Below are 25,858 nucleotides of genomic sequence, written 5' to 3'. Positions count from 1 at the left end.
GGATGAGATCTTGCCCCAAGTGGAGGAGTTTAAGTATCTTGGGGTCTTGTTCACGAGTGAGGGGAGGATGGAGCGCGAGATCGACAGGCGGATCGGTGCAGCGTCGGCAGTAATGCGGACTCTGTACCGGTCCGTCGTGGTAAAGAGAGAGCTGAGCCAAAAGGCAAAGCTCTCAATTTACCGGTCGATTTACGCTCCTACCCTCACCTATGGTCACGAGCTATGGGTCGTGACCGAAAGAACGAGATCCCGGATACAAGCGGCCGAAATGAGTTTACTCCGCAGGATGTCCGGGCTCTCCCTTAGAGATAGGGTGAGAAGTTCGGTCATCCGGGAGAGACTCGGAGTAGAGTCGCTACTCCTCCACGTTGAGAGGAGCCAGATGAGGTGGCTCGGGCATCTCATCAGGATGCCTCCTGGACGCCTCCCTGGGGAGGTGTTCCGGGCATGTCCCACCGGTAGGAGACCCCGGGGACGACCCAGGACGCGCTGGAGAGACTATGTCTCTCGGCTGGCCTGGGAACGCCTTGGGATCCCCCGGGATGAGCTAGATGAAGTGGCTGGGGAGAGGGAAGTCTGGGAGTCCCTCCTGAAGCTGCTGCCCCCGCGACCCGACCCCGGATAAGCGGAAGAAGATGGATGGATGGATATATTTTCTGTATTTTTAAAGTGTGCTGGACGTTATGATTAAACACACTGTTTTTGGTGTGCGCAAATCATTGTCAAGGCAAAATCCTATCTTCCCTCTACTGTGCAAAAAATAAGATGTTTCTAACATGAGGACCACAATTAGTGTTGGTGTTATTCTTTGTTAGTTTAATAGTTTCTAGAATGTTTGGAAAAGTCACTAAATTAAAAGACAAGCCGCTGCGCTGCCGAACCATGAACATCAGAATACATGCGGCACATATTTGGCTCTTTATTTTGTGTTCATAAAGGCCATAAAGACCACTCGTGTGACTGATGGTTCAGAAAAATGAGCAGAAAATAAAACAACAACTTCTTGCTCATTCCAGAACCACACCAAAATTGATCGGTCCTGTCTTCTGTAGTTATATATCTAACGTCAATACGTTGTAAACTACATAATGGTTTATAGTTTAAAATAATAATAACATAAAATAGAATAATCCCCACAGGTGAAGAAAGAAGTGAAAGATCAAAGTCAAAAAGTCAAAGTCTGCTTTATTGTCAATTTCTTCACATTCAAGACACACAAAGAGATCGAAATTACGTTCCCACTATCCCACGGTGACAAGACATAGGACACAATATACCAATATACATACAAGTAAACAACACAAAAAGTAAAAACAAGAAGGCACAAACAATGAATAAATACGAGTGATGAATAAATAATAAATAAACAAATAACATAATAAACTAGAATTTGCAATTCCTGAAGAAATTGCGTGTGAAGGTGAAGAAGTTGAATAAATATTTAAGGAATGTTGCAGAATGATGTTGAAAAATGTAGAAATGAGAAGGGAAAAAGGAATTGGGTGTGAATTTCAAAATAAAAGATGTGAAGTTTTTGGTAAGTTGTGGAATAAGTAGAAAAATGATTAACAGTTGAAAGTTGGAATGGGTTGAATCGGTTGAAAAATGTAGAAATGAGATGGGAAAAAGGAATTGGGTGTGAATTTCAAAATAAAAGATGTGAAGTTTTTGGTAAGTTGTGGAATAGGTAGAAAAATGATGAACAGTTGAAAGTTGGAATGGGTTGAATCGGTTGAAAAATGTAGAAATGAGAAGGGAAAAAGGAATTGGGTGTGAATTTCAAAATAAAAGATGTGAAGTTTTTGGTAAGTTGTGGAATAGGTAGAAAAATGATGAACAGTTGAAAGTTGGAATGGGTTGAATCGGTTGAAAAATGTAGAAATGAGAAGGGAAAAAGGAATTGGGTGTGAATTTCAAAATAAAAGATGTGAAGTTTTTGGGAAGTTGTGGAATAGGGAGAAAAATGATGAACAGTTGAAAGTTGGAATGGGTTGAATCGGTTGAAAAATGTAGAAATGAGAAGGGAAAAAGGAATTGGGTGTGAATTTCAAAATAAAAGATCTGAAGTTTTTGGTAAGTGGGAAGTTGTGGAATAGGTAGAAAAATGATGAACAGTTGAAAGTTGGAATGGGTCGAATCGGTTGAAAAATGTAGAAATGAGATGGGGAAAAGGAATTGGGTGTGAATTTCAAAATAAAAGATGTGAAGTTTTTGGTAAGTGGGAAGTTGTGGAATAGGTAGAAAAATGATGAACAGTTGAAAGTTGGAATGGGTTGAATCGGTTGAAAAATGTAGAAATGAGATGGGAAAAAGGAATTGGGTGTGAATTTCAAAATAAAAGATGTGAAGTTTTTGGTAAGTTGTGGAATAGGTAGAAAGATAATGAACAGTTGAAAGTTGGAATGGGTTGAATGGGTTGAAAAATGTAGAAATGAGAAGGAAAAAGGAAATATTGGTGAATTGGGTGTGAATTTCAAAATAAAAGATGAAAACGTGAAAATTTTGAATTTGGCAAGTTTGGGAATGTCCCCAATGTGATTTGAATGTGTTGAATTATGTGAATTTCAAACTGGAACAACGTAAATGTGAAATGTTGAATCTGCCATTAAGAATGAATGGGGAAATAATTGCCGGAAATTTGTGAATTTTGTGAAAACGGAAAATTTTTGGAAGGAAAAAAATGTAAGCACCCATGTCATGAATATTTGGAATAAGTGAAAAGTGGAACGGAGTGAATCGGTTGAAGTATGTGGAAGTAGTTTATGGACAAAAAAGTGAGCGGAAGATGTAGAATAATAATAAAGGACAGGAATAACAATAGTGTGAAGGTCTTCACCTTCACACTAATAAGAGGAGCAAAAATGGAGCAAGTGTGCATACAGCAGACAGTCAGAATAGAGCACAAAAGTACAGGACAGAAGGGGGGAGAGAGTTCAAGATGCCAATGATGTTGTTAACCACTACTGTCCAATCTAATATTTTTTTTTTATTTTGTTTCTGTGTGTGTATTTTAATCACATATAAGTTTTGAGATAAGATGAAAGACGTCACCGAAACTGAGGCTCTGCGCTTGGCTAATGAAGCATCCACGCTCTGCTGTCCCAGGATGCACCTGCAGGACCTCTGCACATTGGCTCCATGCAAATGAGGCAGGGCAAGTTTCACTTTACTCAAATCACATACCTAGTCCAGGGTCAAGTAGTAACGTAACTCACCGGAGAATATTCTGGTGAGCAGATGAGGACAGAGAAGATGCAATGTGTCTATGAACAAATATCTATACATGTAAAGTCAGTTTAAGATGGGTCAATCAGCAAGATACTTGCTATAAAATGGGCAAATAATCATTGAAAGTTTCAGGAAGGTTGTTTGGGGAAGGGGCGACCTCAAAAACAACACACACCCTTGAACAAAGGTTCTTGCTTTGGAATGGACAATTACTTTTATTTCATTACTATGATTTTTCTAAATAAAATGTTGACGTATTAGTGTACGTGTGATTTAGCTACCTCAAACGCCCCCCCGGACCAATAGGAAACTTGTTTTGACAATTTACCGATACCTATACTAAATCAATGGGATTGTTGAGTATTTAGAAACAAATCTATGATTTTATTCTACAAGAAACATAAATACCTAAGTAACGGGATTCTTTTTTTTTTAACAAATCAGAATCACTGTCAGTCACTTTGCACGAGCAAAACATGCCTGTAGCGGTCTGCCCTCATTAACACCTTTACATTTCTGCATTCTGCTGTGAATTCATTTTTTAACTTTTTAAATGTTAAGAGGTAGATAAGGTGCAAAACGTCCCCACTGAGGGCCCACATTCTAAATGCGTAGCCTAGCTGTCTCTGGATGAATGATCACTGACGCATAAAGCTCCCCAGCACTTCCTCCCTGGTGCATTTAAAAGCTGCAGGCCCCTTCGACTAGCCTTGCTTCGTCGACTCGCTTGCCTGACATTTCCCCGCTGATCACAGACACCATGTTTGGGACCCTCTGCCTTCTCGTCAGCGCTCTGACTTGTGAGACCCTCTCTGGTGTTTCTCCTCCATTTTCAAGTCAGGTGACAGCACCTTGTTGATTTTCTTCCTTTTGACAGATGGTGATGCAGCCAAGGTGGTTACCCAGACACCGGCGGTCCTGACAGTTCCTGAAGGACAACAAGTTCTTTTTGACTGCAACATTCAGAGGGATGACAACTATCTTGTCAATTTTTATAAACAAATACCTGGCGACGCTCCAGAGTTTATTCTGTATTATTACCGTACGCAGTCCTCGCCTACCTTTGGAGCACAATTCCAATCCTCCTCAAGTCGCTTTGATGTTAAAACGTCCTCTCCTGTAAACTACCAGTTCATCATTAAGCAGGCAAAGTCAGGAGACTCTGCTGAGTATTATTGTAGCACATGGGACGACACTGCTCAGGGACTTGTAGCACAGTGATTTATTGAGTGACAGAAACTGCCCATTCTTACTTCTGCTTTTTGTCTAGCCAACATGCTCCGGATCTGCCTCACTTGTTGGATTATTACGCTCATGGTTCTGGGCCTGTTGGTCTTGAGTTAGCAACAAGGTCTGCACTCCAGGGTGTTCTCTGCTTCCATGACCAAACGTTAGCAGGATTCAGGTCCTCTTCATCCATGACGCTAATGAAGGCAAACGCTATAGAAATGGACGAATGGATGGCTGAACACTCCATTTCAAAGGGACACCTGTCGAGTATGTCCAAAAACAATGTATCTTAATCATATCTCTTTTACCTCAAAAGCTGGACGAATTTATCCAGATCCAATCCAGGGGGAGATTTTAAACAGAACATGGAAATCTGATGTTCAGAGCCTCAAAGTGTTGTTGTTTCTACATGGCCAAGATGTTGCTCTTCCAAGATTCACCTTCCTCTTGACAGACGTCTCTGTCACCATGATCATTTTGACTAATATGTTGATTTCCACCACCATTGGAGAGGAGAGGAGAGACAAATGAGTGAATATGGCCATCCAGAAGTATTCGGGATTAAAGGCCAATGTCATGAAGAGGCCTGGTGGGAACATTGCGGACGAGTCTTCAGCGTCATCAGTTTTTGTACGACTGTGAGCACAAACGAAATCGCTGTGGTCTTCGGAGGAGGAACCAAGGTGTTTGTGACAAGTAAGTCTTTTAAATTCATCTTATTTCCCAATCTACTCAAATTCCCCGTTGAGTACATTTTCAAAATATAATTTTTTTATTTTAGCTTTGCACTTTCGCTATTTATTCCAGTATTTGTCAGTGATACACACCAAGTCTTGCCATGTGAGACTGATAGTAAAGCACAGTTTTTCTTTCAAAATCAAATTTGGTTTATGTTTAAATTTATCTTTTTGATAGTCTATATTTTTTATTTATTTATTTATTTTGTTTGGTCACTTTTGAGGTACACAAATGTGTTGATTCTTTTCAGTTTATCTTTTACTGACAGTAAGCACAGTTTTTCTATCAAAATCAAACTTAATTTATGTTTAAATTGATCTTTTTAATAGTCTATATCTTCTTTTTTTTGTTTGGTCGCTTTTGAGGTATGTGTTGATTTTTTTTCAGTTGATGTTTTACTTTGACAATTTTCATTTTAGTTTTCAATTTTCATTTAGATAGACAGATAGACCGACCGACAGATATATTTATGACTAAATGTCAGTATGATTATTATGATTATTATGTCAATATGATTCAGAGCGCCTCTGCAACACTGCCAACTGTTCCGATTAAGATTTTATCAACTAAAATTAAGCATGAATTAATACAAGCCTTTTTTTTTTTTTGCTGGTCAGTTCAGTTTACAATTGCAGTTCATTAGCGCAAGGGATCACAAACTGTAGGTCGGGGGATGTTTCTTGTACAGTATGTGTTGATTAATCTTTAATGCATGTTGTCTAGAATTCGAGTATGTGTGGGCAAAGCTAACCCAAGCAAATGGATTTTTACTCTTCAGGCGCTGACCTCCCTGCCCCCGTGGTGACAGTCTTTCCCCCGGCCAGCGCCGAGCTCCAGTCCGAAAAGGCCACCCTGGTCTGTGTGGCCACACAGTCGTCCCCATATGCAGACGTCACATGGCTGACTCGTGGCCTTCCGGTGAGCGGCGCCGTCAAGACCGGCCCCGCCATGCGACAAGCGGACCAAACTTACACAATCAGCAGTTATTTGACCGTGGAGACATCCAACTGGAATGCGGACGCCACTTACACCTGTAAAGTGTCTTTGGGCTCCAAGTCTGCTGAAAACACCATCAGAAAGTCAACGTGTGCGACCTAGATGGTCAACATTTACGTTGTGTGGGCTAATCAGGCCATAGCAATGATGTATTTGCATGCTTGGAGGGATCTTTTCTTTCAACTTTATACTTGCTAGCTTAGAATTCTTCAATAAAAAATTGTCATCAAAGTTTTTTGGCCTGGTAAATTACATTTGAATTTCAGCACTTATTAATTCTTCCCCTCGCTGTTGTGTGTCAAAATTGTTGTGTCGTGTAGTTTCAGTGCTCTAAAATTGCATGCTTTCTGCAACATACTGCAAAAATTATACAATCAGTATTTTCAGTGTCATGCAGTAAGAAAAACCCATATTGCACATATTTGTAATTTTATAATTATGTCAATTGTTTTATTAATTACTGTTGCAAATGTTGAAAATAGAATCATTTGAAAATAGTATTATCTTACACTATCTCACACTATATACTATCTATATGGTAGGTAGTACCACCCCACTGACAAGGTTTCTGTATTCATAGAATAGAATAGATCTTTATTGTCATTGTCACACATGTACAACGAAATTTAAAAAGTGCCAACCGATCAGTGCATGAAAATAAAAAAATAAATAGAATAAATAGAATAAAAAGATTAAAAAATACAAGCTAAAAACCCACAGAAGAACATACACAGACATAATCATTTTCTTTTAGCGGCATTCAATGTGACTACCGCTGTAGGGTAAAAACTGTTGGCGAATCTGCTAGTCCTTGACCTAATTGATCTGTAGCGTCTGCCTGATGGCAACAGTTCGAAAAGGGAGTGGCCAGGGTGGGAATTGTCCTTCAGAATGTTCTGTGTTTTTTTGAGACAGCGGGTTCTGTGTAGGTCTTCCAGTGTGGGGAGAGGGCAGCCAATGATCTTCTGTGCTGTGTTGATGACCCCTTGGAGCTTTTTCCTCTGAGCAGCAGTACAGCTGGAGTACCAAACACATACGTATACAGTATGTTAAAGTGCTCTCTATGGAGCAGCGATAGAAGGACACCAGCAGTCTTTGTGTAATGCTGTGCCTCCTCAGCACCCTTAGGAAGTAGAGTCTCTGCTGGGCCTTTTTTAGCAGCTCAGAGGTGTTCACGCTCCAGGTGAAGTCCTCCTCGATGTGGACTCCCAGGTAGCGGAAGGAGGACACCCTCTCCACACAGACCCCGTTGATAATAACTGGTAGAATGTCCGTTTTATTTTTCCTCCTAAAATCAATGACCAGTTCTTGGGTTTTAGCCGTGTTTAGGAGCAGATTGTTCTCTCCGCACCACTCCGATAGCTGCACCACTTCGTCCCTGTAGGCAGACTCATCCCCCTTTGAGATGAGCCCCACCACGGTGATGTCATCCGCAAATTTCACGATGGTGTTGCTGCGGTGGGCGGCGGTGCATGTATGTGTGTAGAGCGTGTAAAGCAGTGGGCTCAGTACGCAGCCCTGTGGGGAGCCGGTACCAAGACTGAGAAGTGTGGATGTATGACGGCCCACTCTCACCCTCTCGCTGCGACCCGTCAGGAAGCTCTTAATCCACCTGCAAGTATCGTGTGGAAGTCCCAGGCCCCCGGGTATGTCCACCAGTCTGTGGGGGAGGATGGTGTTAAAAGCAGAGCTAAAGTCCACGAAGAGCATCCGCACATAGCTTCCCGGCTGCTCCAGGTGGGACAGTGCAGCGTGGAGGGCTGTAGCTACTGCGTCCTCTGTGGATCTATTTGCCCTGTAGGCAAACTGGTGGGGGTCAAAACCTCTGAACAGGAGTGATGTGATGTGACCCCGTACCAGCTTTTCAAAGCACTTCATCACCACTGGGGTGAGTGCGACTGGCCGGTAGTCATTAAGGCTGGTGATGTGGCGTTTCTTGGGCAGGGGGACTATAGTGGAGGATTTTAAACAGGATGGGACGGTGGACTCTGTAAGGGACTGGTTGAAAATCTTTGTGAAGACTCCAGCCAGCTGATCTGCGCAGTCCTTCAGCAACATTTTTTTTGGTCATTTTGCCTGCAATGACTGCGTTTCCCCAGTAGATGGGGAACCGCTCGCCTGCGCATTTACTACCGGAAGCCGTGTCTGAAAGCTCGGTGCACACTCACAACCGCGTACTCAGTAGTACGGACATGGCGCACTCGCGCTCTATTTGTATCAGTCCCAAATTTAGAGCGTGGGCTGTGACGACAGCATTCTTGTAATTCGCGCGCTGAGCTTTCAGATACAGTTTTACGGTAAAGCCACCCACAAACCTTCCCCTGGAATCCTTCTATTAAAATGAGTCGCCCAAGGAAAAGCAAGGTGGACACAGTGCCGAGTGTTTAAAAAAGAGTGGCCAATTTGGCTCGACGTACGCGACGTGACGTTCAGCCACATGAACATCAACATCAACCCGTCACACCTCGGATCTCTCCTAAGAATTGCCACAACAAATTTTACTCCAGACTATGACGCACTAGCAAAAAAGGGAGACCAACAACACTGTTCCCACTGAAAATGAAGGGGAGGCTCTCAAGTTTGTTGTAAAAAAATGTATTTTTAATATGATTTGTACACATAGCAGGGATTGAAACTAGCGACCATTCTCATTTTCAAACAATGCAGGATGCTCAAGGACATTGATGCACCACCTGTTTGCGACTAATCTTAACCTGTAAAGTTGTTAAGGCTTACTTTAAGGAAGTGTTTCCCGTTTCCTCACCTCTGTTACCAGGTGTTTGTGAGTTAAAACTCTGCTCTGATCTTCAGATACCCCTCACCGTGTTGCCGTTTTGATTACTTTATTTGGATGTATGCTTTCACCGATTCTTCAAGATGATATATTTGGTCAGAATGTTTGCCGTTTGATGTGATCTCATAAAATAAACATCTTTCATTAATCTGACCTGCAGGCACTGAAGTGATGGAGACTGTTATTCATAATAACAGTGTCGTATTTTATGAGAACCACCGATAGGAGTTTTTTAGTGATTTTTTTTTTTTTTTAATGGTGTTAATAAATGCATTTGTTTTCAAAAAACTTGTTTGGAATATCCATGCTTTACTACCTACTAAAGGCCAAAATCTTTTATGCAATGACCTTTACAGGTCGCTTATATTACTTCACACAAACACTACGTCCATCTGCTCCTGGTTCGGCCCTCCGGTCCAAATTTAGAACCCAGTTCGGCCCGCGAGTCAAAAAGTTTGCCCACCCCTGCTCTAGGCTCTGAACAAAAGCAACCATGAAAGCAAATTGAAACTACGTGTATACGAAACAGACATTGAAAAAAAATGGATGACAAAGACAACTTTGTGGGACATTCACGAACAAACACTCACCTGAGGGGTCCCTGTCATCCCATTACAGACTCCCGTTTTAGCGCGCTGGATCACTGAAGGTTACATGACATTAAATAATTGTTATCTAGTCAACAAACACCATGCAGTACTACTTTCCAACTAGCAAGGCTGGGTTAATTACATTCTCACTAGTGATGATAGATTAAAAGCTCAATAACTTGGAGCTGAACAATACGGTTGGTGGATTGCTGCCTTTGACACAAATAACCACCGTTCAAATCCTGGTAACGACAAACATCCTAATGGTTGTGATAGACCATACTCTCAAGCCTCTGCCTGTGCTAAAGTTAGTGGGACGAATGGGTAAATGCCCGTGTAGATGGCGTACGATGGTATCTGGAAATGGTTGGGGTAAAAAATAAATAAACGTGTTGACCATTTCTTTTTTCGATTTTTTCCAAGCCTTGAAAAAGAAATGGTGATTCTATCTGAATATAGATGCTGAACCTTTTCTTACCTGGAGCAGGTGCAGTTTCCACTGGTGATAATGGAACTGGAGCAGCTGCTGCCTGTGCTAGGGGTCTGCTGCCAGGCGTGTTAGGGCAGCGGTTTGAAATCCTAAAATGCTGAGCATTAATCTGCTCCAACTTGCTGCTGTTGGAACAGTCTTGGCTGTGGATGGCAAACCTCTTAGAAACCAGCTCATCATTCACACAAATCTGAAAATAAAAAGATTATTATGTAATGTAGAGTCATGACATATAACACATTAGCTCAATAGGTTTAATCCAGTCCTATGGGACAAGTAACTTTTTCATGTTGTATACAAAAAGCTGTATTTCTGGAGTGCCGACCAACCCGTCAAGCATGACATAAAACAACAAAGTCAATATTGTTACTCAATGAGGCAATTTGTTATTATCTTTTAATATGGGGGAAATGCATGATATGTCTCCTTTCGAGCAGTGTGAGTTGATGTGGAGCGTTTGGATATTGGAGGGAAATAATTGCGGACAAACGTCACACAAAACATGTAGACATTCCATACATTAAATGTTTGTGTTCATGTGAGATGACCTTGACGCCCTTGATGTTCACGTACAGCTCGATGGCAGTATTTTTTTAATGGTGTTAATAAATGCTTTGTTTCCAAAAAGCGTTTTTTTAATATCCATGCTTTACTTGCCTACTAAAGGCCAACACATTTTATGCAATGACCTTTACAGGTCGTTTATATTACTTCACACAAACACTACGTCCATCTGCTCCTGGTTCGGCCCTCCGGTCCAAATTTAGAACCCAGTTCGGCCCGCGAGTCAAAAAGTTTGCCCACCCCTGCTGTAAACACTGGAAGGTGGTCAGTAATATCAGTAATTAATAACCCGCTTGTTGTCCTGTTTTCTATTATATTGGTGAATATGTTATCTATCAGAGTAGCACTCTGTGATGTTACTCTCGTGGGTCTAGTGATTGTAGGAAAGAGACTCAGGCTATGCATTCAATTTAAAAAATCATCAATATTTTGTTGCTTATTTGGATTTAATAGATCAATGTTATAATCCCCGCAAATAAAAATATTTTTGTTGCCTTTTTGTATAATCACACTTTCTATCCATTCTGTGAATGTCTCAATGCTAGAACCAGGAGCTCTATAGACACAGCTTATAATAATGTCTTTTTTCTTTTCAACACAAATCTGTATCGTGAGACATTCAAGAAGATTGTCCACCACCTGTGTCATAGCCTCTACAATCTTGAATTTCATATTCAAATCAACATAGATTGCAACACCACCCCCACCTTTTCTCTGTCTGTTGTTGTATATGAATTCATAGCCTTCCATCTCAAAGTGCATTCCCTTCTCAGTCGTAATCCAGGTCTCAGAAATAGTTATTATATTAAATGGTTGTTTGAATGTGTTTAAGTAATCCCGAATGCTACTAACATTTTTATATAGACTCCGGCTATTGAAATGGATAATAGATAGCTTATCTTTTGTTAAGATGTCCGTATTGTACTGATCATTGCTGTAATAATAACATGTGTTGTTTGTGGTGGAGAAGAAATTATTGTCTGGGTCGATGTCCTGATCTATGTCCAGAGTGCTGCTTTCACTGTAATCAAACGTTAGTTGGAGTTGTTCATGTTCTCGTATCCACTGTGTTACCTGTCCATTGTTGCTTGATGTAGGTTGAGTAGTGTCCCTGAGCATTATGTTTGTGTTTTGTGTTGTTACCTCCATTCAGTTCCAAGTCCACTCCAGTTGATTTTCTATTGAGGATACTTATTCGAGCTTTTCCAATTCCTCAATACTCCTCACCATCAGTATCTTGGCCTCTTCTGGTGATCCATTAAGCTTGATGTATATCTTGCGATTTCTGGTCCATGTACTCTGCATTTTTTTCATTCTTCTCAAGTGACGTGCTTTCTTTGCAATATCCCCATTGGTCTTTGTCAAATGTTCATTTATGTAGATGTCTGTACCTTTGAGCAACTTACCCTGCTTTAGAAGTGCAACTTTGTGCTTCCTGTTGACAAATTTCAGAATGACTGCAGGCTTGTCGTTACTGTTTCTTCTGGGCAGTGGATGACATGCTTCGACCTGGTCGGAGTCCATAGTTATTCCTTTAGTTTGCAGAAACTCAGCGACCTGTTGCTCGGCTGAGCTTGCATGTTGCTCACAGCCATCGTTACTTGCCGTCACTGCCCTTGCATAAGATATAGGTTTGATTGCTATTCCCGTGATGACAATGTCATTTATTCTTGTGTATTGCTCGATGTCCGCTACCCGACTTTCAAGGTAGGCAAGCCGCTTGTCCTTCTCAGCATTGAGCATACGGACCGTCTTTACCTCTTCCACCAGTGCCAAGATGGTTTGCTGCTGCAACATAGATAGATAGATAGATAGATAGATAGATAGATAGATAGATAGATAGATAGATAGATAGATAGATAGATAGATAGATAGATAGATAGATAGATAGATAGATAGATAGATAGATAGATAGATAGATAGATAGATAGATAGATAGACCAAGACCAAAATTGATCGGTCCTGTCTTCTGTAGTTATATATCTAACGTCAATAAGTTGTAAACTACATAATGGTTTATAGGTTAAAATAATAATAACATAAAATACAATAATCTCCACAGGGGAAGAAAGAAGTGAAAGATCAAAGTCAAAAAGTCAAAGTCTGCTTTATTGTCAATTTCTTCACGTCAAGACACACAAAGAGATCGAAATGATGTTCCCACTTTCCCACGGTGACAAGACATAGGACACAATATACATACAAGTAAACAACACAAAAAGTAAAAACAAGAAGGCACAAAATGAATAAATACGAGTGATGAATAAATAATAAATAAACAAATAACATAATAAATAAGAGGAGCAAAAATGGAGCAAGTGTGCATACAGCAGACAGTCAGAATAGAGCGCAAAAGTACAGGACGCTACGCAGAAGGGGGGGAGAGAGTTCAATATGCCAATGATGTTGTTAACCACTACTGTCCAATCTAATATTAATTTTTTATTTTGTTTCTGTGTGTGGATTTTAATCACATATAAGTTTTGAGATAAGATGAAAGACGTCACCGAAACTGAGGCTCTGCGCTTGGCTAATGAAGCATCCACGCTCTGCTGTCCCAGGATGCACCTGCAGGACCTCTGCACATTGGCTCCATGCAAATGAGGCAGGGCAAGTTTCACTTTACTCAAATCACATACCTAGTCCAGGGTCAAGTAGTAACGTAACTCACCGGAGAATATTCTGGTGAGCAGATGAGGACAGAGAAGATGCAACGTGTCTATGAACAAATATCTATCCATGTAAAGTCAGTTTAAGATGGGTCAATCAGCAAGATACTTGCTATAAAATGGGCAAATAATCATTGAAAGTTTCAGGAAGGTTGTTTGGGGAAGGGGCGACCTCAAAAACAACACACACCCTTGAACAAAGGTTCTTGCTTTGGAATGGACAATTACTTTTATTTCATTACTATGATTTTTCTAAATAAAATGTTGACGTATTAGTGTACGTGTGATTTAGCTACCTCAAACGCCCCCCCGGACCAATAGGAAACTTGTTTTGACAATTTACCGATACCTATACTAAATCAATGGGATTGTTGAGTATTTAGAAACAAATCTATGATTTTATTCTACAAGAAACATAAATACCTAAGTAACGGGATTCTTTTTTTTTTAACAAATCAGAATCACTGTCAGTCACTTTGCACGAGCAAAACATGCCTGTAGCGGTCTGCCCTCATTAACACCTTTACATTTCTGCATTCTGCTGTGAATTCATTTTTTAACTTTTTAAATGTTAAGAGGTAGATAAGGTGCAAAACGTCCCCACTGAGGGCCCACATTCTAAATGCGTAGCCTAGCTGTCTCTGGATGAATGATCACTGACGCATAAAGCTCCCCAGCACTTCCTCCCTGGTGCATTTAAAAGCTGCAGGCCCCTTCGACTAGCCTTGCTTCGTCGACTCGCTTGCCTGACATTTCCCCGCTGATCACAGACACCATGTTTGGGACCCTCTGCCTTCTCGTCAGCGCTCTGACTTGTGAGACCCTCTCTGGTGTTTCTCCTCCATTTTCAAGTCAGGTGACAGCACCTTGTTGATTTTCTTCCTTTTGACAGATGGTGATGCAGCCAAGGTGGTTACCCAGACACCGGCGGTCCTGACAGTTCCTGAAGGACAACAAGTTCTTTTTGACTGCAACATTCAGAGCGATGACAACTATAATGTCAATTTTTATAAACAAATACCTGGCGACGCTCCAGAGTTTATTCTGTATTATTACCGTACGCACTCCTCGCCTAGCTTTGGAGCACAATTCCAATCCTCCTCAAGTCGCTTTGATGTTAAAGTGTCCTCTCCTGTAAACTACCAGTTCATCATTAAGCAGGCAAAGTCAGGAGACTCTGCTGAGTATTATTGTAGCACATGGGACAAAACTGCTCAGGGACTTGTAGCACAGTGATTTATTGAGTGACAGAAACTGCCCATTTTTACTTCTGCTTTTTGTCTAGCCAACATGCTCCGGATTTGCCTCACTTGTTGGATTATTACGCTCATGGTTCTGGGCCTGTTGGTCTTGAGTTAGCAACAAGGTCTGCACTCCAGGGTGTTCTCTGCTTCCATGACCAAACGTTAGCAGGATTCAGGTCCAGTTCATCCATGACGCTAATGAAGGCAAACGCTATAGAAATGGACGAATGGATGGCTGAACGCTCCATTTCAAAGGGACACCTGTCGAGTATGTCCAAAAACAATGTATCTCTTAATCATATCTCTTTTACCTCAAAAGCTGGACGAATGTATCCAGATCCAATCCTGGGGGAGATTTTAAACAGAACATGGAAATCTGATGTTCAGAGCCTCAAAGTGTTGTTGTTTCTACATGGCCAAGATGTTGCTCTTCCAAGATTCACCTTCCTCTTGACAGACGTCTCTGTCACCATGATCATTTTGACTAATATGTTGATTTCCACCACCATTGGAGAGGAGAGGAGAGACAAATGAGTGAATATGGCCATCCAGAAGTATTCGGGATTAAAGGCCAATGTCATGAAGAGGCCTGGTGGGAACATTGCGGACGAGTCTTCAGCGTCATCAGTTTTTGTACGACTGTGAGCACAAACGAAATCGCTGTGGTCTTCGGAGGAGGAACCAAGGTGTTTGTGACAAGTAAGTCTTTTAAATTCATCTTATTTCCCAATCTACTCAAATTCCCCGTTGAGTACATTTTCAAAATATAATTTTTTTATTTTAGCTTTGCACTTTCGCTATTTATTCCAGTATTTGTCAGTGATACACACCAAGTCTTGCCATGTGAGACTGATAGTAAAGCACAGTTTTTCTTTCCAAATCAAATTTGGTTTATGTTTAAATTTATCTTTTTGATAGTCTATATTTTTTATTTATTTATTTATTTTGTTTGGTCACTTTTGAGGTACACAAATGTGTTGATTCTTTTCAGTTTATCTTTTACTGACAGTAAGCACAGTTTTTCTATCCAAATCAAACTTAATTTATGTTTAAATTGATCTTTTTAATAGTCTATATCTTCTTTTTTTTGTTTGGTCGCTTTTGAGGTATGTGTTGATTTTTTTTCAGTTGATGTTTTACTTTGACAATTTTCATTTTAGTTTTCAATTTTCATTTAGACAGACCGACCGACAGATATATTTATGACTAAATGTCAGTATGATTATTATGATTATTATGTCAATATGATTCAGAGCGCCTCTGCAACACTGCCAACTGTTCCGATTAAGATTTTATCAACTAAAATTAAGCATGAATTAATACAAGCCTCTTTTTTTTTTTTTTTGCTGTTCAGTTCAGTTTACAATCGCAGTTCATTAGTGCAAGGGATCGCAAACCGTAGGTCGGGGGATGTTTCTTGTAGTAAATTAATATGTTGTGTTATTCTTCGTTAATTCAAAATATACAGTATGTGTTGATTAATCTTTAATGCATGTTGTCTAGAATTCGAGTATGTGTGGGCAAAGCTAACCCAAGCAAATGGATTTTTACTCTTCAGGCGATGACCTCCCTGCCCCCGTGGTGACAGTCTTTCCCCCGGCCAGCGCCGAGCTCCAGTCCGAAAAGGCCACCCTGGTCTGTGTGGCCACACAGTCGTCCCCATATGCAGACGTCACATGGCTGACTCGTGGCCTTCCGGTGAGCGGCGCCGTCAAGACCGGCCCCGCCATGCGACAAGCGGACCAAACTTACACAATCAGCAGTTATTTGACCGTGGAGACATCCAACTGGAATGCGGACGCCACTTACACCTGTAAAGTGTCTTTGGGCTCCAAGTCTGCTGAAAACACCATCAGAAAGTCAACGTGTGCGACCTAGATGGTCAACATTTACGTTGTGTGGGCTAATCAGGCCATAGCAATGATGTATTTGCATTCTTGGAGGGATCTTTTCTTTCAACTTTATACTTGCTAGCTTAGAATTCTTCAATAAAAAATTGTCATCAAAGTTTTTTGGCCTGGTAATTACATTTGAATTTCAGCACTTATTAATTCTTCCCCTCGCTGTTGTGTGTCAAAATTGTTGTCGTGTAGTTTCAGTGCTCTAAAATTGCATGCTTTCTGCAACATACTGCAAAAATTATACAATCAGTATTTTCAGTGTCATGCAGTAAGAAAAACCCTTCAAAACATATAATTACACACATATTTGTAATTTTATAATTGTCAATTGTTTTATTAATTACTGTTGCAAATGTTGAAAATAGAATCATTTGAAAATAGTATTATCTTACACTACGTATCTCACACTATCTACTATCTATATGGTAGGTAGTACCACCCCACTGACAAGGTTTCTGTATTCATACAATAATCAATGTGATTTTGCCACATGGAAATATTCCATAAGTCTCTCATGGGTCAAACAGCATACAATCCAAACAGCACAGTCCAGAATTCTCCACTGGTAAAAGCCTGAATCCTCCATGGAGTCCTCCTCACCCATGAAATCACCTGCAGTTTGACACATGTTGACATGCAGCACATGTCATCATGGGCGCCACACAAGAAAGCTCAATACGTAAGTACTACCTTGTCCTACCACATGAAGCTATACTTCATTTTCCCTCTGTATCATCAGATGTGCTTGTTTTAATCCTATTGTGACACCTTGGTTTTGCATGGGAGGGATTGGATACCTGGAGAGCAATAGAGATTATAGAATTTTGCCCAAACTGTCCAAATCTGATACTTGCAGTGGAAGATGAATAATCTCAGGAGTTATTGGGCTGTATCAATGGTATCAGTATGGCTTATTGAAGATATAGATAAATAGATGGAAAAACAAAGTGTGGAATTCGATAGCCAATGACCAATGGAAGTGGCTCCGCTCATTTCCCTTCAATTCGGCACTGGAGAGGCAAACGGTCTACCTATCTGAAATCCATGCAGGAAATAGAGACAAGATACCGTGATTTTCCATGCAAAATACGCCCCCGTGCATAATACGCACCCTAAAAATGGCATGTCGATGCTGGAAAAAAGCCTGTACCCATGTATAATACGCACCCAAATTTTGACTCCTACTTAAGTCCGTAAACGTAAAATTATTTCAGAAAAAAGGTCATCTTTGGGAACAACCGGATGTTATTCTGCCGGTCACCGTGGGATAGTGAAAACGTAATTTCGATTTATTTGTGTGTCTTGGCATGTGAAGAGGTTGACAATAAAGCAGACTTTGACTTTGACTTTGATTCAAATGATCAGGATCATTATCCAGCTTCTGCAGATCTTGATGATTATCTCATCATTCTGATTAGAGGTGTTGCACCAGGGAGACATAGAAAATATGCACTGGACCCTGAGGACCGGAATCAGTGTCTATGGGGTGTAAATTGTTAGCTTTAGCTTCCGAAAAAATTTTTTCCTAAAGGTCTTCATAACATGTGGAGACTATAGTGATGAACTGAGGTCCTTGGGTAGAGAATGAAATAACTTGTCCCAAGGACCAGTTAATATGGGGGTTATGTAAGTTCCGCCAATTAAAATTAGATTGTAATTCATGGTGTTAAAAATAATTCACTCAGAAATGATAATGTTGGGAGAGATTGTGTGTCCCATAATAACTGCTGTCCACTGCATTAACTTTATTTTCTGCATCCACTGAAACATTTCTAAAGTAAAGTTGCCTCATGACGAATCAATAGACCTTATATAATTATAACTAGAATCAGAATCATTAATATGGAAAGTACAATCAGAAAAAGCCTATCTTTGGCTAAAACATGGGCAGGATTTTCCACACTCAAGTTCTGACATGCCACCACTCACTCTGTAGACAGAACTCGCCGTGACCAACAGTAACAGTACAGTTACTCTATGGGCCTAGCTGTCTGCAGAAGAAGCATGACATTCCTCTGGAGGAGATTTCAGTTCTGCACAGTTGCATAGGCTCCTCAGCAGTAGCAACAACAGGTGGCAGCAGCTGCTCCGACATTGGTTGGTACACAATGGGGAATTGCTGTCCATCTAGTGACCCGCTCTCCCTCTCTTTCCATCCCACAATCGGTGAGGCTTCATAGGATGACCAGCACCTAAGTTCACAAAACACGCTAACATCATTTCCATCGTATTGTATGTACCGTAATTTTCGGACTATAAGTCGCTCCGTAGTATAAGTCGCACCAGCCATAAAATGCCCAAAAATGTGAACAACGTGAAAAGAAACATATATAAGTCGCTCCGGAGTATAAGTCGCATTTTGGGGGGCAATTTATTCGACAAAATCCAACACCAAGAACAGACATGAACGAGCAACAACAGGCTAAACGATACGGTATGCTAACGTGACAAACACAAACGAGGAGCTGAGAACGGGCCTGACGTAACATTCAGTTATTTAAAAAAAACTATTACATAAATAACACGTTTATAAAACCATCTGTGTCACTCCAATTCATTAAATCCATCGATCGTCCTTTGTCAACAATGCCGTGTGCCGCGCCGCAGTCCAAATTATTCCACAGGCCCATACAACGATATATAAACTATATTTTAAATAACTATCACATAAACAACAATATTATCAAACCATTTGTGTCACTCCAAATCATTAAATCCATCGATCAAATTTCTCGTCCTTTATGTCATCCTGGTGACAGAGGACATGTCCAGAGGATATGGCGCTTTAAAGTGTTAATTACTTTATTTGATTTTTTCTCTCTATTTTTCATGTTTTGAATATGTTCAAGATAAAGATATCAAAGCATGAGAAGTGATCAACTATACTAAAAATAACATGTGAAGTGGTCAACTATACTTGTAAGTAAGTGATGTGTTAATGATCAAGTAAAAATTTGTGAAAAAAAACATATATAAGTCGCTCCTGAGTATAAGTCGCCCCCCACACCCAAACGTGCCAAGAGTGCCAAATATGAAGCATTGATACCTTACATTATTGCAAATACGCCTCAGTGGAAAAAGCGAATGTCGAGCTTCACATTTGAATAGACGCGTGAATAACTACAGAGACGTTCCCTGTAGTAGAAACGAAAGTGTTGTTGTTGTTTTTTTTAAATGATAAAAAAAAATATCAGCGTTTGGAGTCTGTAAGCCCAATCGCAAACACACATTTCGTTACTTACCGTAATGGAAGTTCCCTACGTCAGGGTCATAGAAACACGACGTCCTGTTCGTCATTGTGAGAGATGTGTTGTTTCACTAGATTTGTAGCCGCTGAAACTGCTATAAAAACGACATTTTGTCTTTCAGTTAGCAGAGGTAGCCGCTGCCATGGTAAAACCGGAATCAGATACGTCATCAGACAGCGACAGTCATGACAGAGAAGGGCGGGGGGAGTCTGGAGAGCGAATGTAGGAAATGTTGATTTTAGTATAATAATAATAATAATAATAATAATAATAATAATAATGATAATAATAAAAAGATCTACACACAAAATAATTTCCCTCTGGTTAAATTGTACTGTGCTTGTACTGAAGAAGAAAAATGATCACTGGACCTGTCATCAATGCCATTCATATGATATATATCTCCATCCATTTTCTGCATGTACTGTTTGTCCCCACGGGGATCGCGGGCGTGCCGGAGCCTATCAAAGCAGTCATTGGGCTGTAGGCGGGGGACACCCTGAACCGGTTGCCAGCTAATATGATAATATACTGATAACAGCTATGTATGATAATATTAAAAATAATATTAAAAATAATTTCTCACAATAATCACTTTTAATCAACATTCACACAGAAACTTGTTTAAAATGTTCATATATTTTCTGTATTTTTAAAGTGTGCTGGACGTTATGATTAAACACACTGTTTTTGGTGTGCGCAAATCATTGTCAAGGCAAAATCCTATCTTCCCTCTACTGTGCAAAAAATGAGAATGTTTCTAACATGAGGACCACAATTAGTGTTGGTGTTGTTCTTTGTTAGATTAATAGTTTCTAGAATGTTTGGAAAAGTCACTAAATTAAAAGACAAGTCGCTGATTTTGTTTGCCTGCGCTGCCGACACATGAACATCAGAATACATGCAGCACATATTTGGCTCTTTATTTTGTGTTCATAAAGGCCATGAAGACCACTCGTGTGACTGATGGTTCAGAAAAATGAGCAGAAAATAAAATAACTTCTTGCTCATTCCAGAACCAGACCAAACTTGATCGGTCCTGTCTTCTGTAGTTATATATCTAACGTCAATAAGTTGTAAACTACATAAATTATGTAACATAATGGTTTATAGTTTAAAATAATAATAACATAAAATAGAATAATCTCCACAGGTCAAGAAAGAAGAAAGTGAAAGATGCCACTACTGTCCAATCTAATATATATTTTCTATTTTGTTTCTGTGTGTGGATTTTAATCACATATAAGTTTTGAGATAAGATGAAAGACGTCACCGAAACTGAGGCTCTGTGCTTGGCTAATGAAGCATCCACGCTCTGCTGTCCCAGGATGCACCTGCAGGACCTCTGCACATTGGCTCCATGCAAATGAGGCAGGGCAAGTTTCACTTTACTCAAATCACATACCTAGTCCAGGGTCAAGTAGTAACATAACTCACCGGAGAATATTCTGGTGAGCAGATGAGGACAGAGAAGATGCAATGTGTCTATGAACAAATATCTATCCATGTAAAGTCAGTTTAAGATGGGCCAATCAGCAAGATACTTGCTATAAAATGGGCAAATAATCATTGAAAGTTTCAGGAAGGTTGTTTGGGGAAGGGGCGACCTCAAAAACAACACACAGCCTTGAACAAAGGTTCTTGCTTGGAATGGACAATTACTTTTACTTCATTACTATGATTTTTCAAAATAAAATGTTGACGTATTAGTGTATGTGATTTAGCTACCTCAAACATCTCTCCGGACCAATAGGAATCTTGTTTTGACAATTTACCGATACCTATACTAAATCAATGGGATTGTTGAGTATTTAGAAACAAATCTATGATTTTATTCTACAAGAAACATAAATACCTAAGTAATGGGATTCTTTTTTTTTAACAAATCAGAATCACTGTCAGTCACTTTGCACGAGCAAAACATGCCTGTAGCGGTCTGCCCTCATTAACACCTTTAAATTTCTGCATTCTGCTATGAATTCATTTTTTAACTTTTTAAATGTTAAGAGGTAGATAAGGTCCAAAACGTCCCCACTGAGGGCCCACATTCTAAATGCGTAGCCTAGCTGTCTCTGGATGAATGATCACTGACGCATAAAGCTCCCCAGCACTTCCTCCCTGGTGCATTTAAAAGCTGCAGGCCCCTTCGACTAGCCTTGCTTCGTCGACTCGCTTGCCTGACATTTCCCCGCTGCTCACAGACACCATGTTGGGGACCCTCTGCCTTCTCGTCAGCGCTCTGACTTGTGAGACCCTCTCTGGTGTTTCTCCTCCATTTTCAAGTCAGGTGACAGCACCTTGTTGATTTTCTTCCTTTTGACAGATGGTGATGCAGCCAAGGTGGTTACCCAGACACCGGCGGTCCTGACAGTTCCTGAAGGACAACAAGTTCTTTTTGACTGCAACATTCAGAGGGATGACAACTATCTTGTCGGTTTTTATAAACAAATACCTGGCGACGCTCCAGAGTTTATTCTGTATCATCACCATACGTACTCCTCGCCTCGCTTTGGAGCACAATTCCAATCCTCTTCAAGTCGCTTTGATGTTAAAACGTCCTCTCCTGTAAACTACCAGTTCATCATTAAGCAGGCAAAGTCAGGAGACTCTGCTGAGTATTATTGTAGCACATGGGACAGCACTGCTCAGGGACTCGTAGCACAGTGATTTATTGAGTGACAGAAACTGCCCATTCTTACTTCTGCTTTGTGTCTAGCCAACATGCTCCGGATCTGCCTCACTTGTTGGATTATTACGCTCATGGTTCTGGGCCTGTTGGTCTTGAGTTAGCAACAAGGTCTGCACTCCAGGGTGTTCTCTGCTTCCATGACCAAACGTTAGCAGGATTCAGGTCCAGTTCATCCATGACGCTAATGAAGGCAAGCGCTATAGAAATGGACGAATGGATGGCTGAACGCTCCATTTGAAAAGGGACACCTGTTGAGTATGTCCAAAAACAATGTATCTTAATCATATCTCTTTTACCTCAAAAGCTGGACGAATTTATCCAGATCCAATCCAGGGGGAGATTTTAAACAGTACATGGAAATCTGATGTTCAGAGCCTCAAAGTGTTGTTGTTTCTACATGGCCAAGATGTTGCTCTTCCAAGATTCACCTTCCTCTTGACAGACGTCTCTGTCACTATGATCATTTTGACTAATATGTTGATTTCCACCACCATTGGAGAGGAGAGGAGAGACAAATGAGTGAATATGGCCATCCAGAAGTATTCGGGATTAAAGGCCAATGTCATGAAGAGGCCTGGTGGGAACATTGCGGACGAGTCTTCAGCGTCATCAGTTTTTGTACGACTGTGAGCACAAACGAAATCGCTGTGGTCTTCGGAGGAGGAACCAAGGTGTTTGTGACAAGTAAGTCTTTTAAATTCATCTTATTTCCCAATCTACTCAAATTCCCCGTTGAGTACATTTTCAAAATATAATTATTTTATTTTAGCTTTGCACTTTCGCTATTTATTCCAGTATTTGTCAGTGATACACACCAAGTCTTGCTATGTGAGACTGATAGTAAAGCACAGTTTTTCTTTCAAAATCAAATTTGGTTTATGTTTAAATTTATCTTTTGGATAGTCTATATTTTTTATTTATTTATTTATTTTGTTTGGTCACTTTTGAGGTCCACAAATGTGTTGATTCTTTTCAGTTTATCTTTTACTGACAGTAAGCACAGTTTTTCTATCAAAATCAAACTTAATTTATGTTTAAATTGATCTTTTTAATAGTCTATATCTTCTTTTTTTTGCTTGGTCGCTTTTGAGGTTTGTGTTGATTTTTTTTCAGTTGATGTTTTACTTTGACAATTTTCATTTTAGTTTTCAATTTTCATTTAGATAGACAGATAGACCGACCGACAGATATATTTATGACTAAATGTCAGTATGATTATTATGATTATTATGTCAATATGATTCAGAGCGCCTCTGCAACACTGCCAACTGTTCCGATTAAGATTTTATCAACTAAAATTAAGCATGAATTAATACAAGCCTTTTTTTTTTTTTTTGCTGTTCAGTTCAGTTTACAATTGCAGTTCATTAGCGCAAGGGATCACAAACCGTAGGTCGGGGGATGTTTCTTGTACAGTATGTGTTGATTAATCTTTAATGCATGTTGTCTAGAATTCGAGTATGTGTGGGCAAAGCTAACCCAAGCAAATGGATTTTTACTCTTCAGGCGATGACCTCCCTGCCCCCGTGGTGACAGTCTTTCCCCCGGCCAGCGCCGAGCTCCAGTCCGAAAAGGCCACCCTGGTCTGTGTGTCTACACAGTCGTCCCCATATGCAGACGTCACATGGCTGACTCGTGGCCTTCCGGTGAGCGGCGCCGTCAAGACCGGCCCCGCCATGCGACAAGCGGACCAAACTTACACAATCAGCAGTTATTTGACCGTGGAGACATCCAACTGGAATGCGGACGCCACTTACACCTGTAAAGTGTCTTTGGGCTCCAAGTCTGCTGAAAACACCATCAGAAAGTCAACGTGTGCGACCTAGATGGTCAACATTTACGTTGCGTGGGCTAATCAGGCCATAGCAATGATGTATTTGCATGCTTGGAGGGATCTTTTCTTTCAACTTTATACTTGCTAGCTTAGAATTCTTCAATAAAAAATTGTCATCAAAGTTTTTTGGCCTGGTAATTACATTTGAATTTCAGCACTTATTAATTCTTCCCCTCGCTGTTGTGTGTCAAAATTGTTGTGTCGTGTAGTTTCAGTGCTCTAAAATTGGATGCTTTCTGCAACATACTGCAAAAATTATACAATCAGTATTTTCAGTGTCATGCAGTAAAAAAAACCCTTCAAAATATATAATTACACACATATTTGTAATTTTATAATTATGTCAATTGTTTGATTACCGTAATTTTCGGACTATAAGTCGCACCGGAGTATAAATCGCACCAGCCATAAAATGCCCAAAAAAGTGAAAAAAAACATATATAAGTCGCTCCGGAGTATAAGTCGCATTTTGGGGGGCAATTTATTCGACAAAATCCAACACCAAGAACAGTCATGAACGAGCAACAACAGGCTAAACGATAGGTATGCTAACGTGACATAAACACAAACTAAGAGCTGAGAACGGCCCTGACGTAAAATTCAGAGTTATTAAAAAAACTATTACATAAATAACACGTTAATAAAACCATCTGTGTCACTCCAATTCATTAAATCCATCAATCGTCCTTTGTCAGCAATGCGTGCGCGCCGCTGACGGCTCTTGCACTTCAAAATATTCCACAGGCCCATATCACAATATATAAATTATATATCAAATAACTATTATATAAGCAACAATGTTATCAAACCATCTGTGCACTCTAAATCATTAAATCCATCGATCAAATTCCTCGTCCTTTGTCAACAACGCCGCGCGTGCGTGCGCCCTGACGTCAGCCTCGTCGTTATTCCACAGAACTACTATATAACTATATTGTAGCGTTAACAAAGTTCAAGGAAAGACGTGGGTTTGGTAAACGGCTCTTTATTTAACAAAACAAACTTCCAGGCGTGTGGCAGCGTGGACTTCCAGCCACGGAAGTGGAAGAGAGCTCCATACAATAGGACCGGGCGTGCGTAAAAGCCATGACCGAGCCCCATCCACCGTCCCCGGACAGCCACCCGGCTGAGCGCCGGCCCTCGACTTCCATCCACGGAGGTGAAAGACAGCTCGGTAGAGGAGGACCGGGCGTGCGTAAAAGCATTGTCCGAGCCCCATCCACCATCCCTGGACAACCACCCGGCCGAGCGCCGGCCCCCGACTTCAATCCACGGAAGTGAAAGAGAGCTCCGTCGAGTCAATCTTTGTCCTTTATGTAAACAACGCCGCGTCGCGCTGCTGACGTCGCGCTGCTGACGTCGCGCTGCTGACGTCACTTGAAATTCAAATTACAGTAATCCCTTGCTACATTGCGGTTCGTTTATTGCGATTTTGTTTTAAATTTATTTTTTTTTTTTGGAAATTTTTTGAAAAAAAACACATATAAGTCGCTCCTGAGTATAAGTCGCCCCCCCACCCAAACTATGAAAAAAACCGCGACTTATAGTCCAAAAATTACGGTAATTACTGTTGCAAATGTTGAAGATAGAATCATTTGAAAATAGTATTATCTTACACTATCTCACACTATCTACTATCTATA

At 40.5% G+C, this 25,858-nt stretch overlaps 2 protein-coding genes across 3 annotated transcripts; both read left to right on the top strand.

The window, feature by feature from the left end:
- The first annotated feature begins 3,897 nt into the window (after window positions 1-3,897).
- Window positions 3,898-6,423, top strand: LOC119128564 (immunoglobulin lambda-1 light chain-like). Of its 2 annotated transcripts, none has more exons than XM_037261066.1 (4): window positions 3,898-4,028; window positions 4,106-4,440; window positions 5,124-5,154; window positions 5,975-6,423. In XM_037261066.1, the coding sequence occupies exons 1-4, from the start codon at window positions 3,989-3,991 to the stop codon at window positions 6,292-6,294; spliced, it is 726 nt and encodes a 241-aa protein (XP_037116961.1). In that variant the 5' UTR covers window positions 3,898-3,988; the 3' UTR covers window positions 6,295-6,423. The 2 variants fall into 2 exon arrangements, with proteins under 2 accessions (XP_037116961.1, XP_037116960.1); XM_037261065.1 differs by having other exon boundaries at window positions 5,121-5,154.
- A 7,560-nt stretch (window positions 6,424-13,983) lies between these two features.
- On the top strand, window positions 13,984-24,336 carry LOC119128040. The gene is made up of 8 exons (XM_037260087.1): window positions 13,984-14,114; window positions 14,192-14,526; window positions 15,212-15,242; window positions 16,102-16,418; window positions 21,827-21,938; window positions 22,016-22,350; window positions 23,029-23,065; window positions 23,888-24,336. Exons 1-8 carry the CDS (start codon window positions 14,075-14,077, stop codon window positions 24,205-24,207), a joined length of 1,527 nt encoding a protein of 508 aa, XP_037115982.1. The 5' UTR covers window positions 13,984-14,074; the 3' UTR covers window positions 24,208-24,336.
- The last annotated feature ends 1,522 nt before the right edge of the window (window positions 24,337-25,858 follow it).

Source organism: Syngnathus acus, chromosome 10 (genome assembly GCF_901709675.1).
Source record: "Syngnathus acus chromosome 10, fSynAcu1.2, whole genome shotgun sequence".
Taxonomy (NCBI): domain Eukaryota; kingdom Metazoa; phylum Chordata; class Actinopteri; order Syngnathiformes; family Syngnathidae; genus Syngnathus; species Syngnathus acus.
The sequence above is the reverse complement of the archived record's forward strand: the minus strand, read 5'-3'. Positions and strand labels throughout refer to the sequence as shown.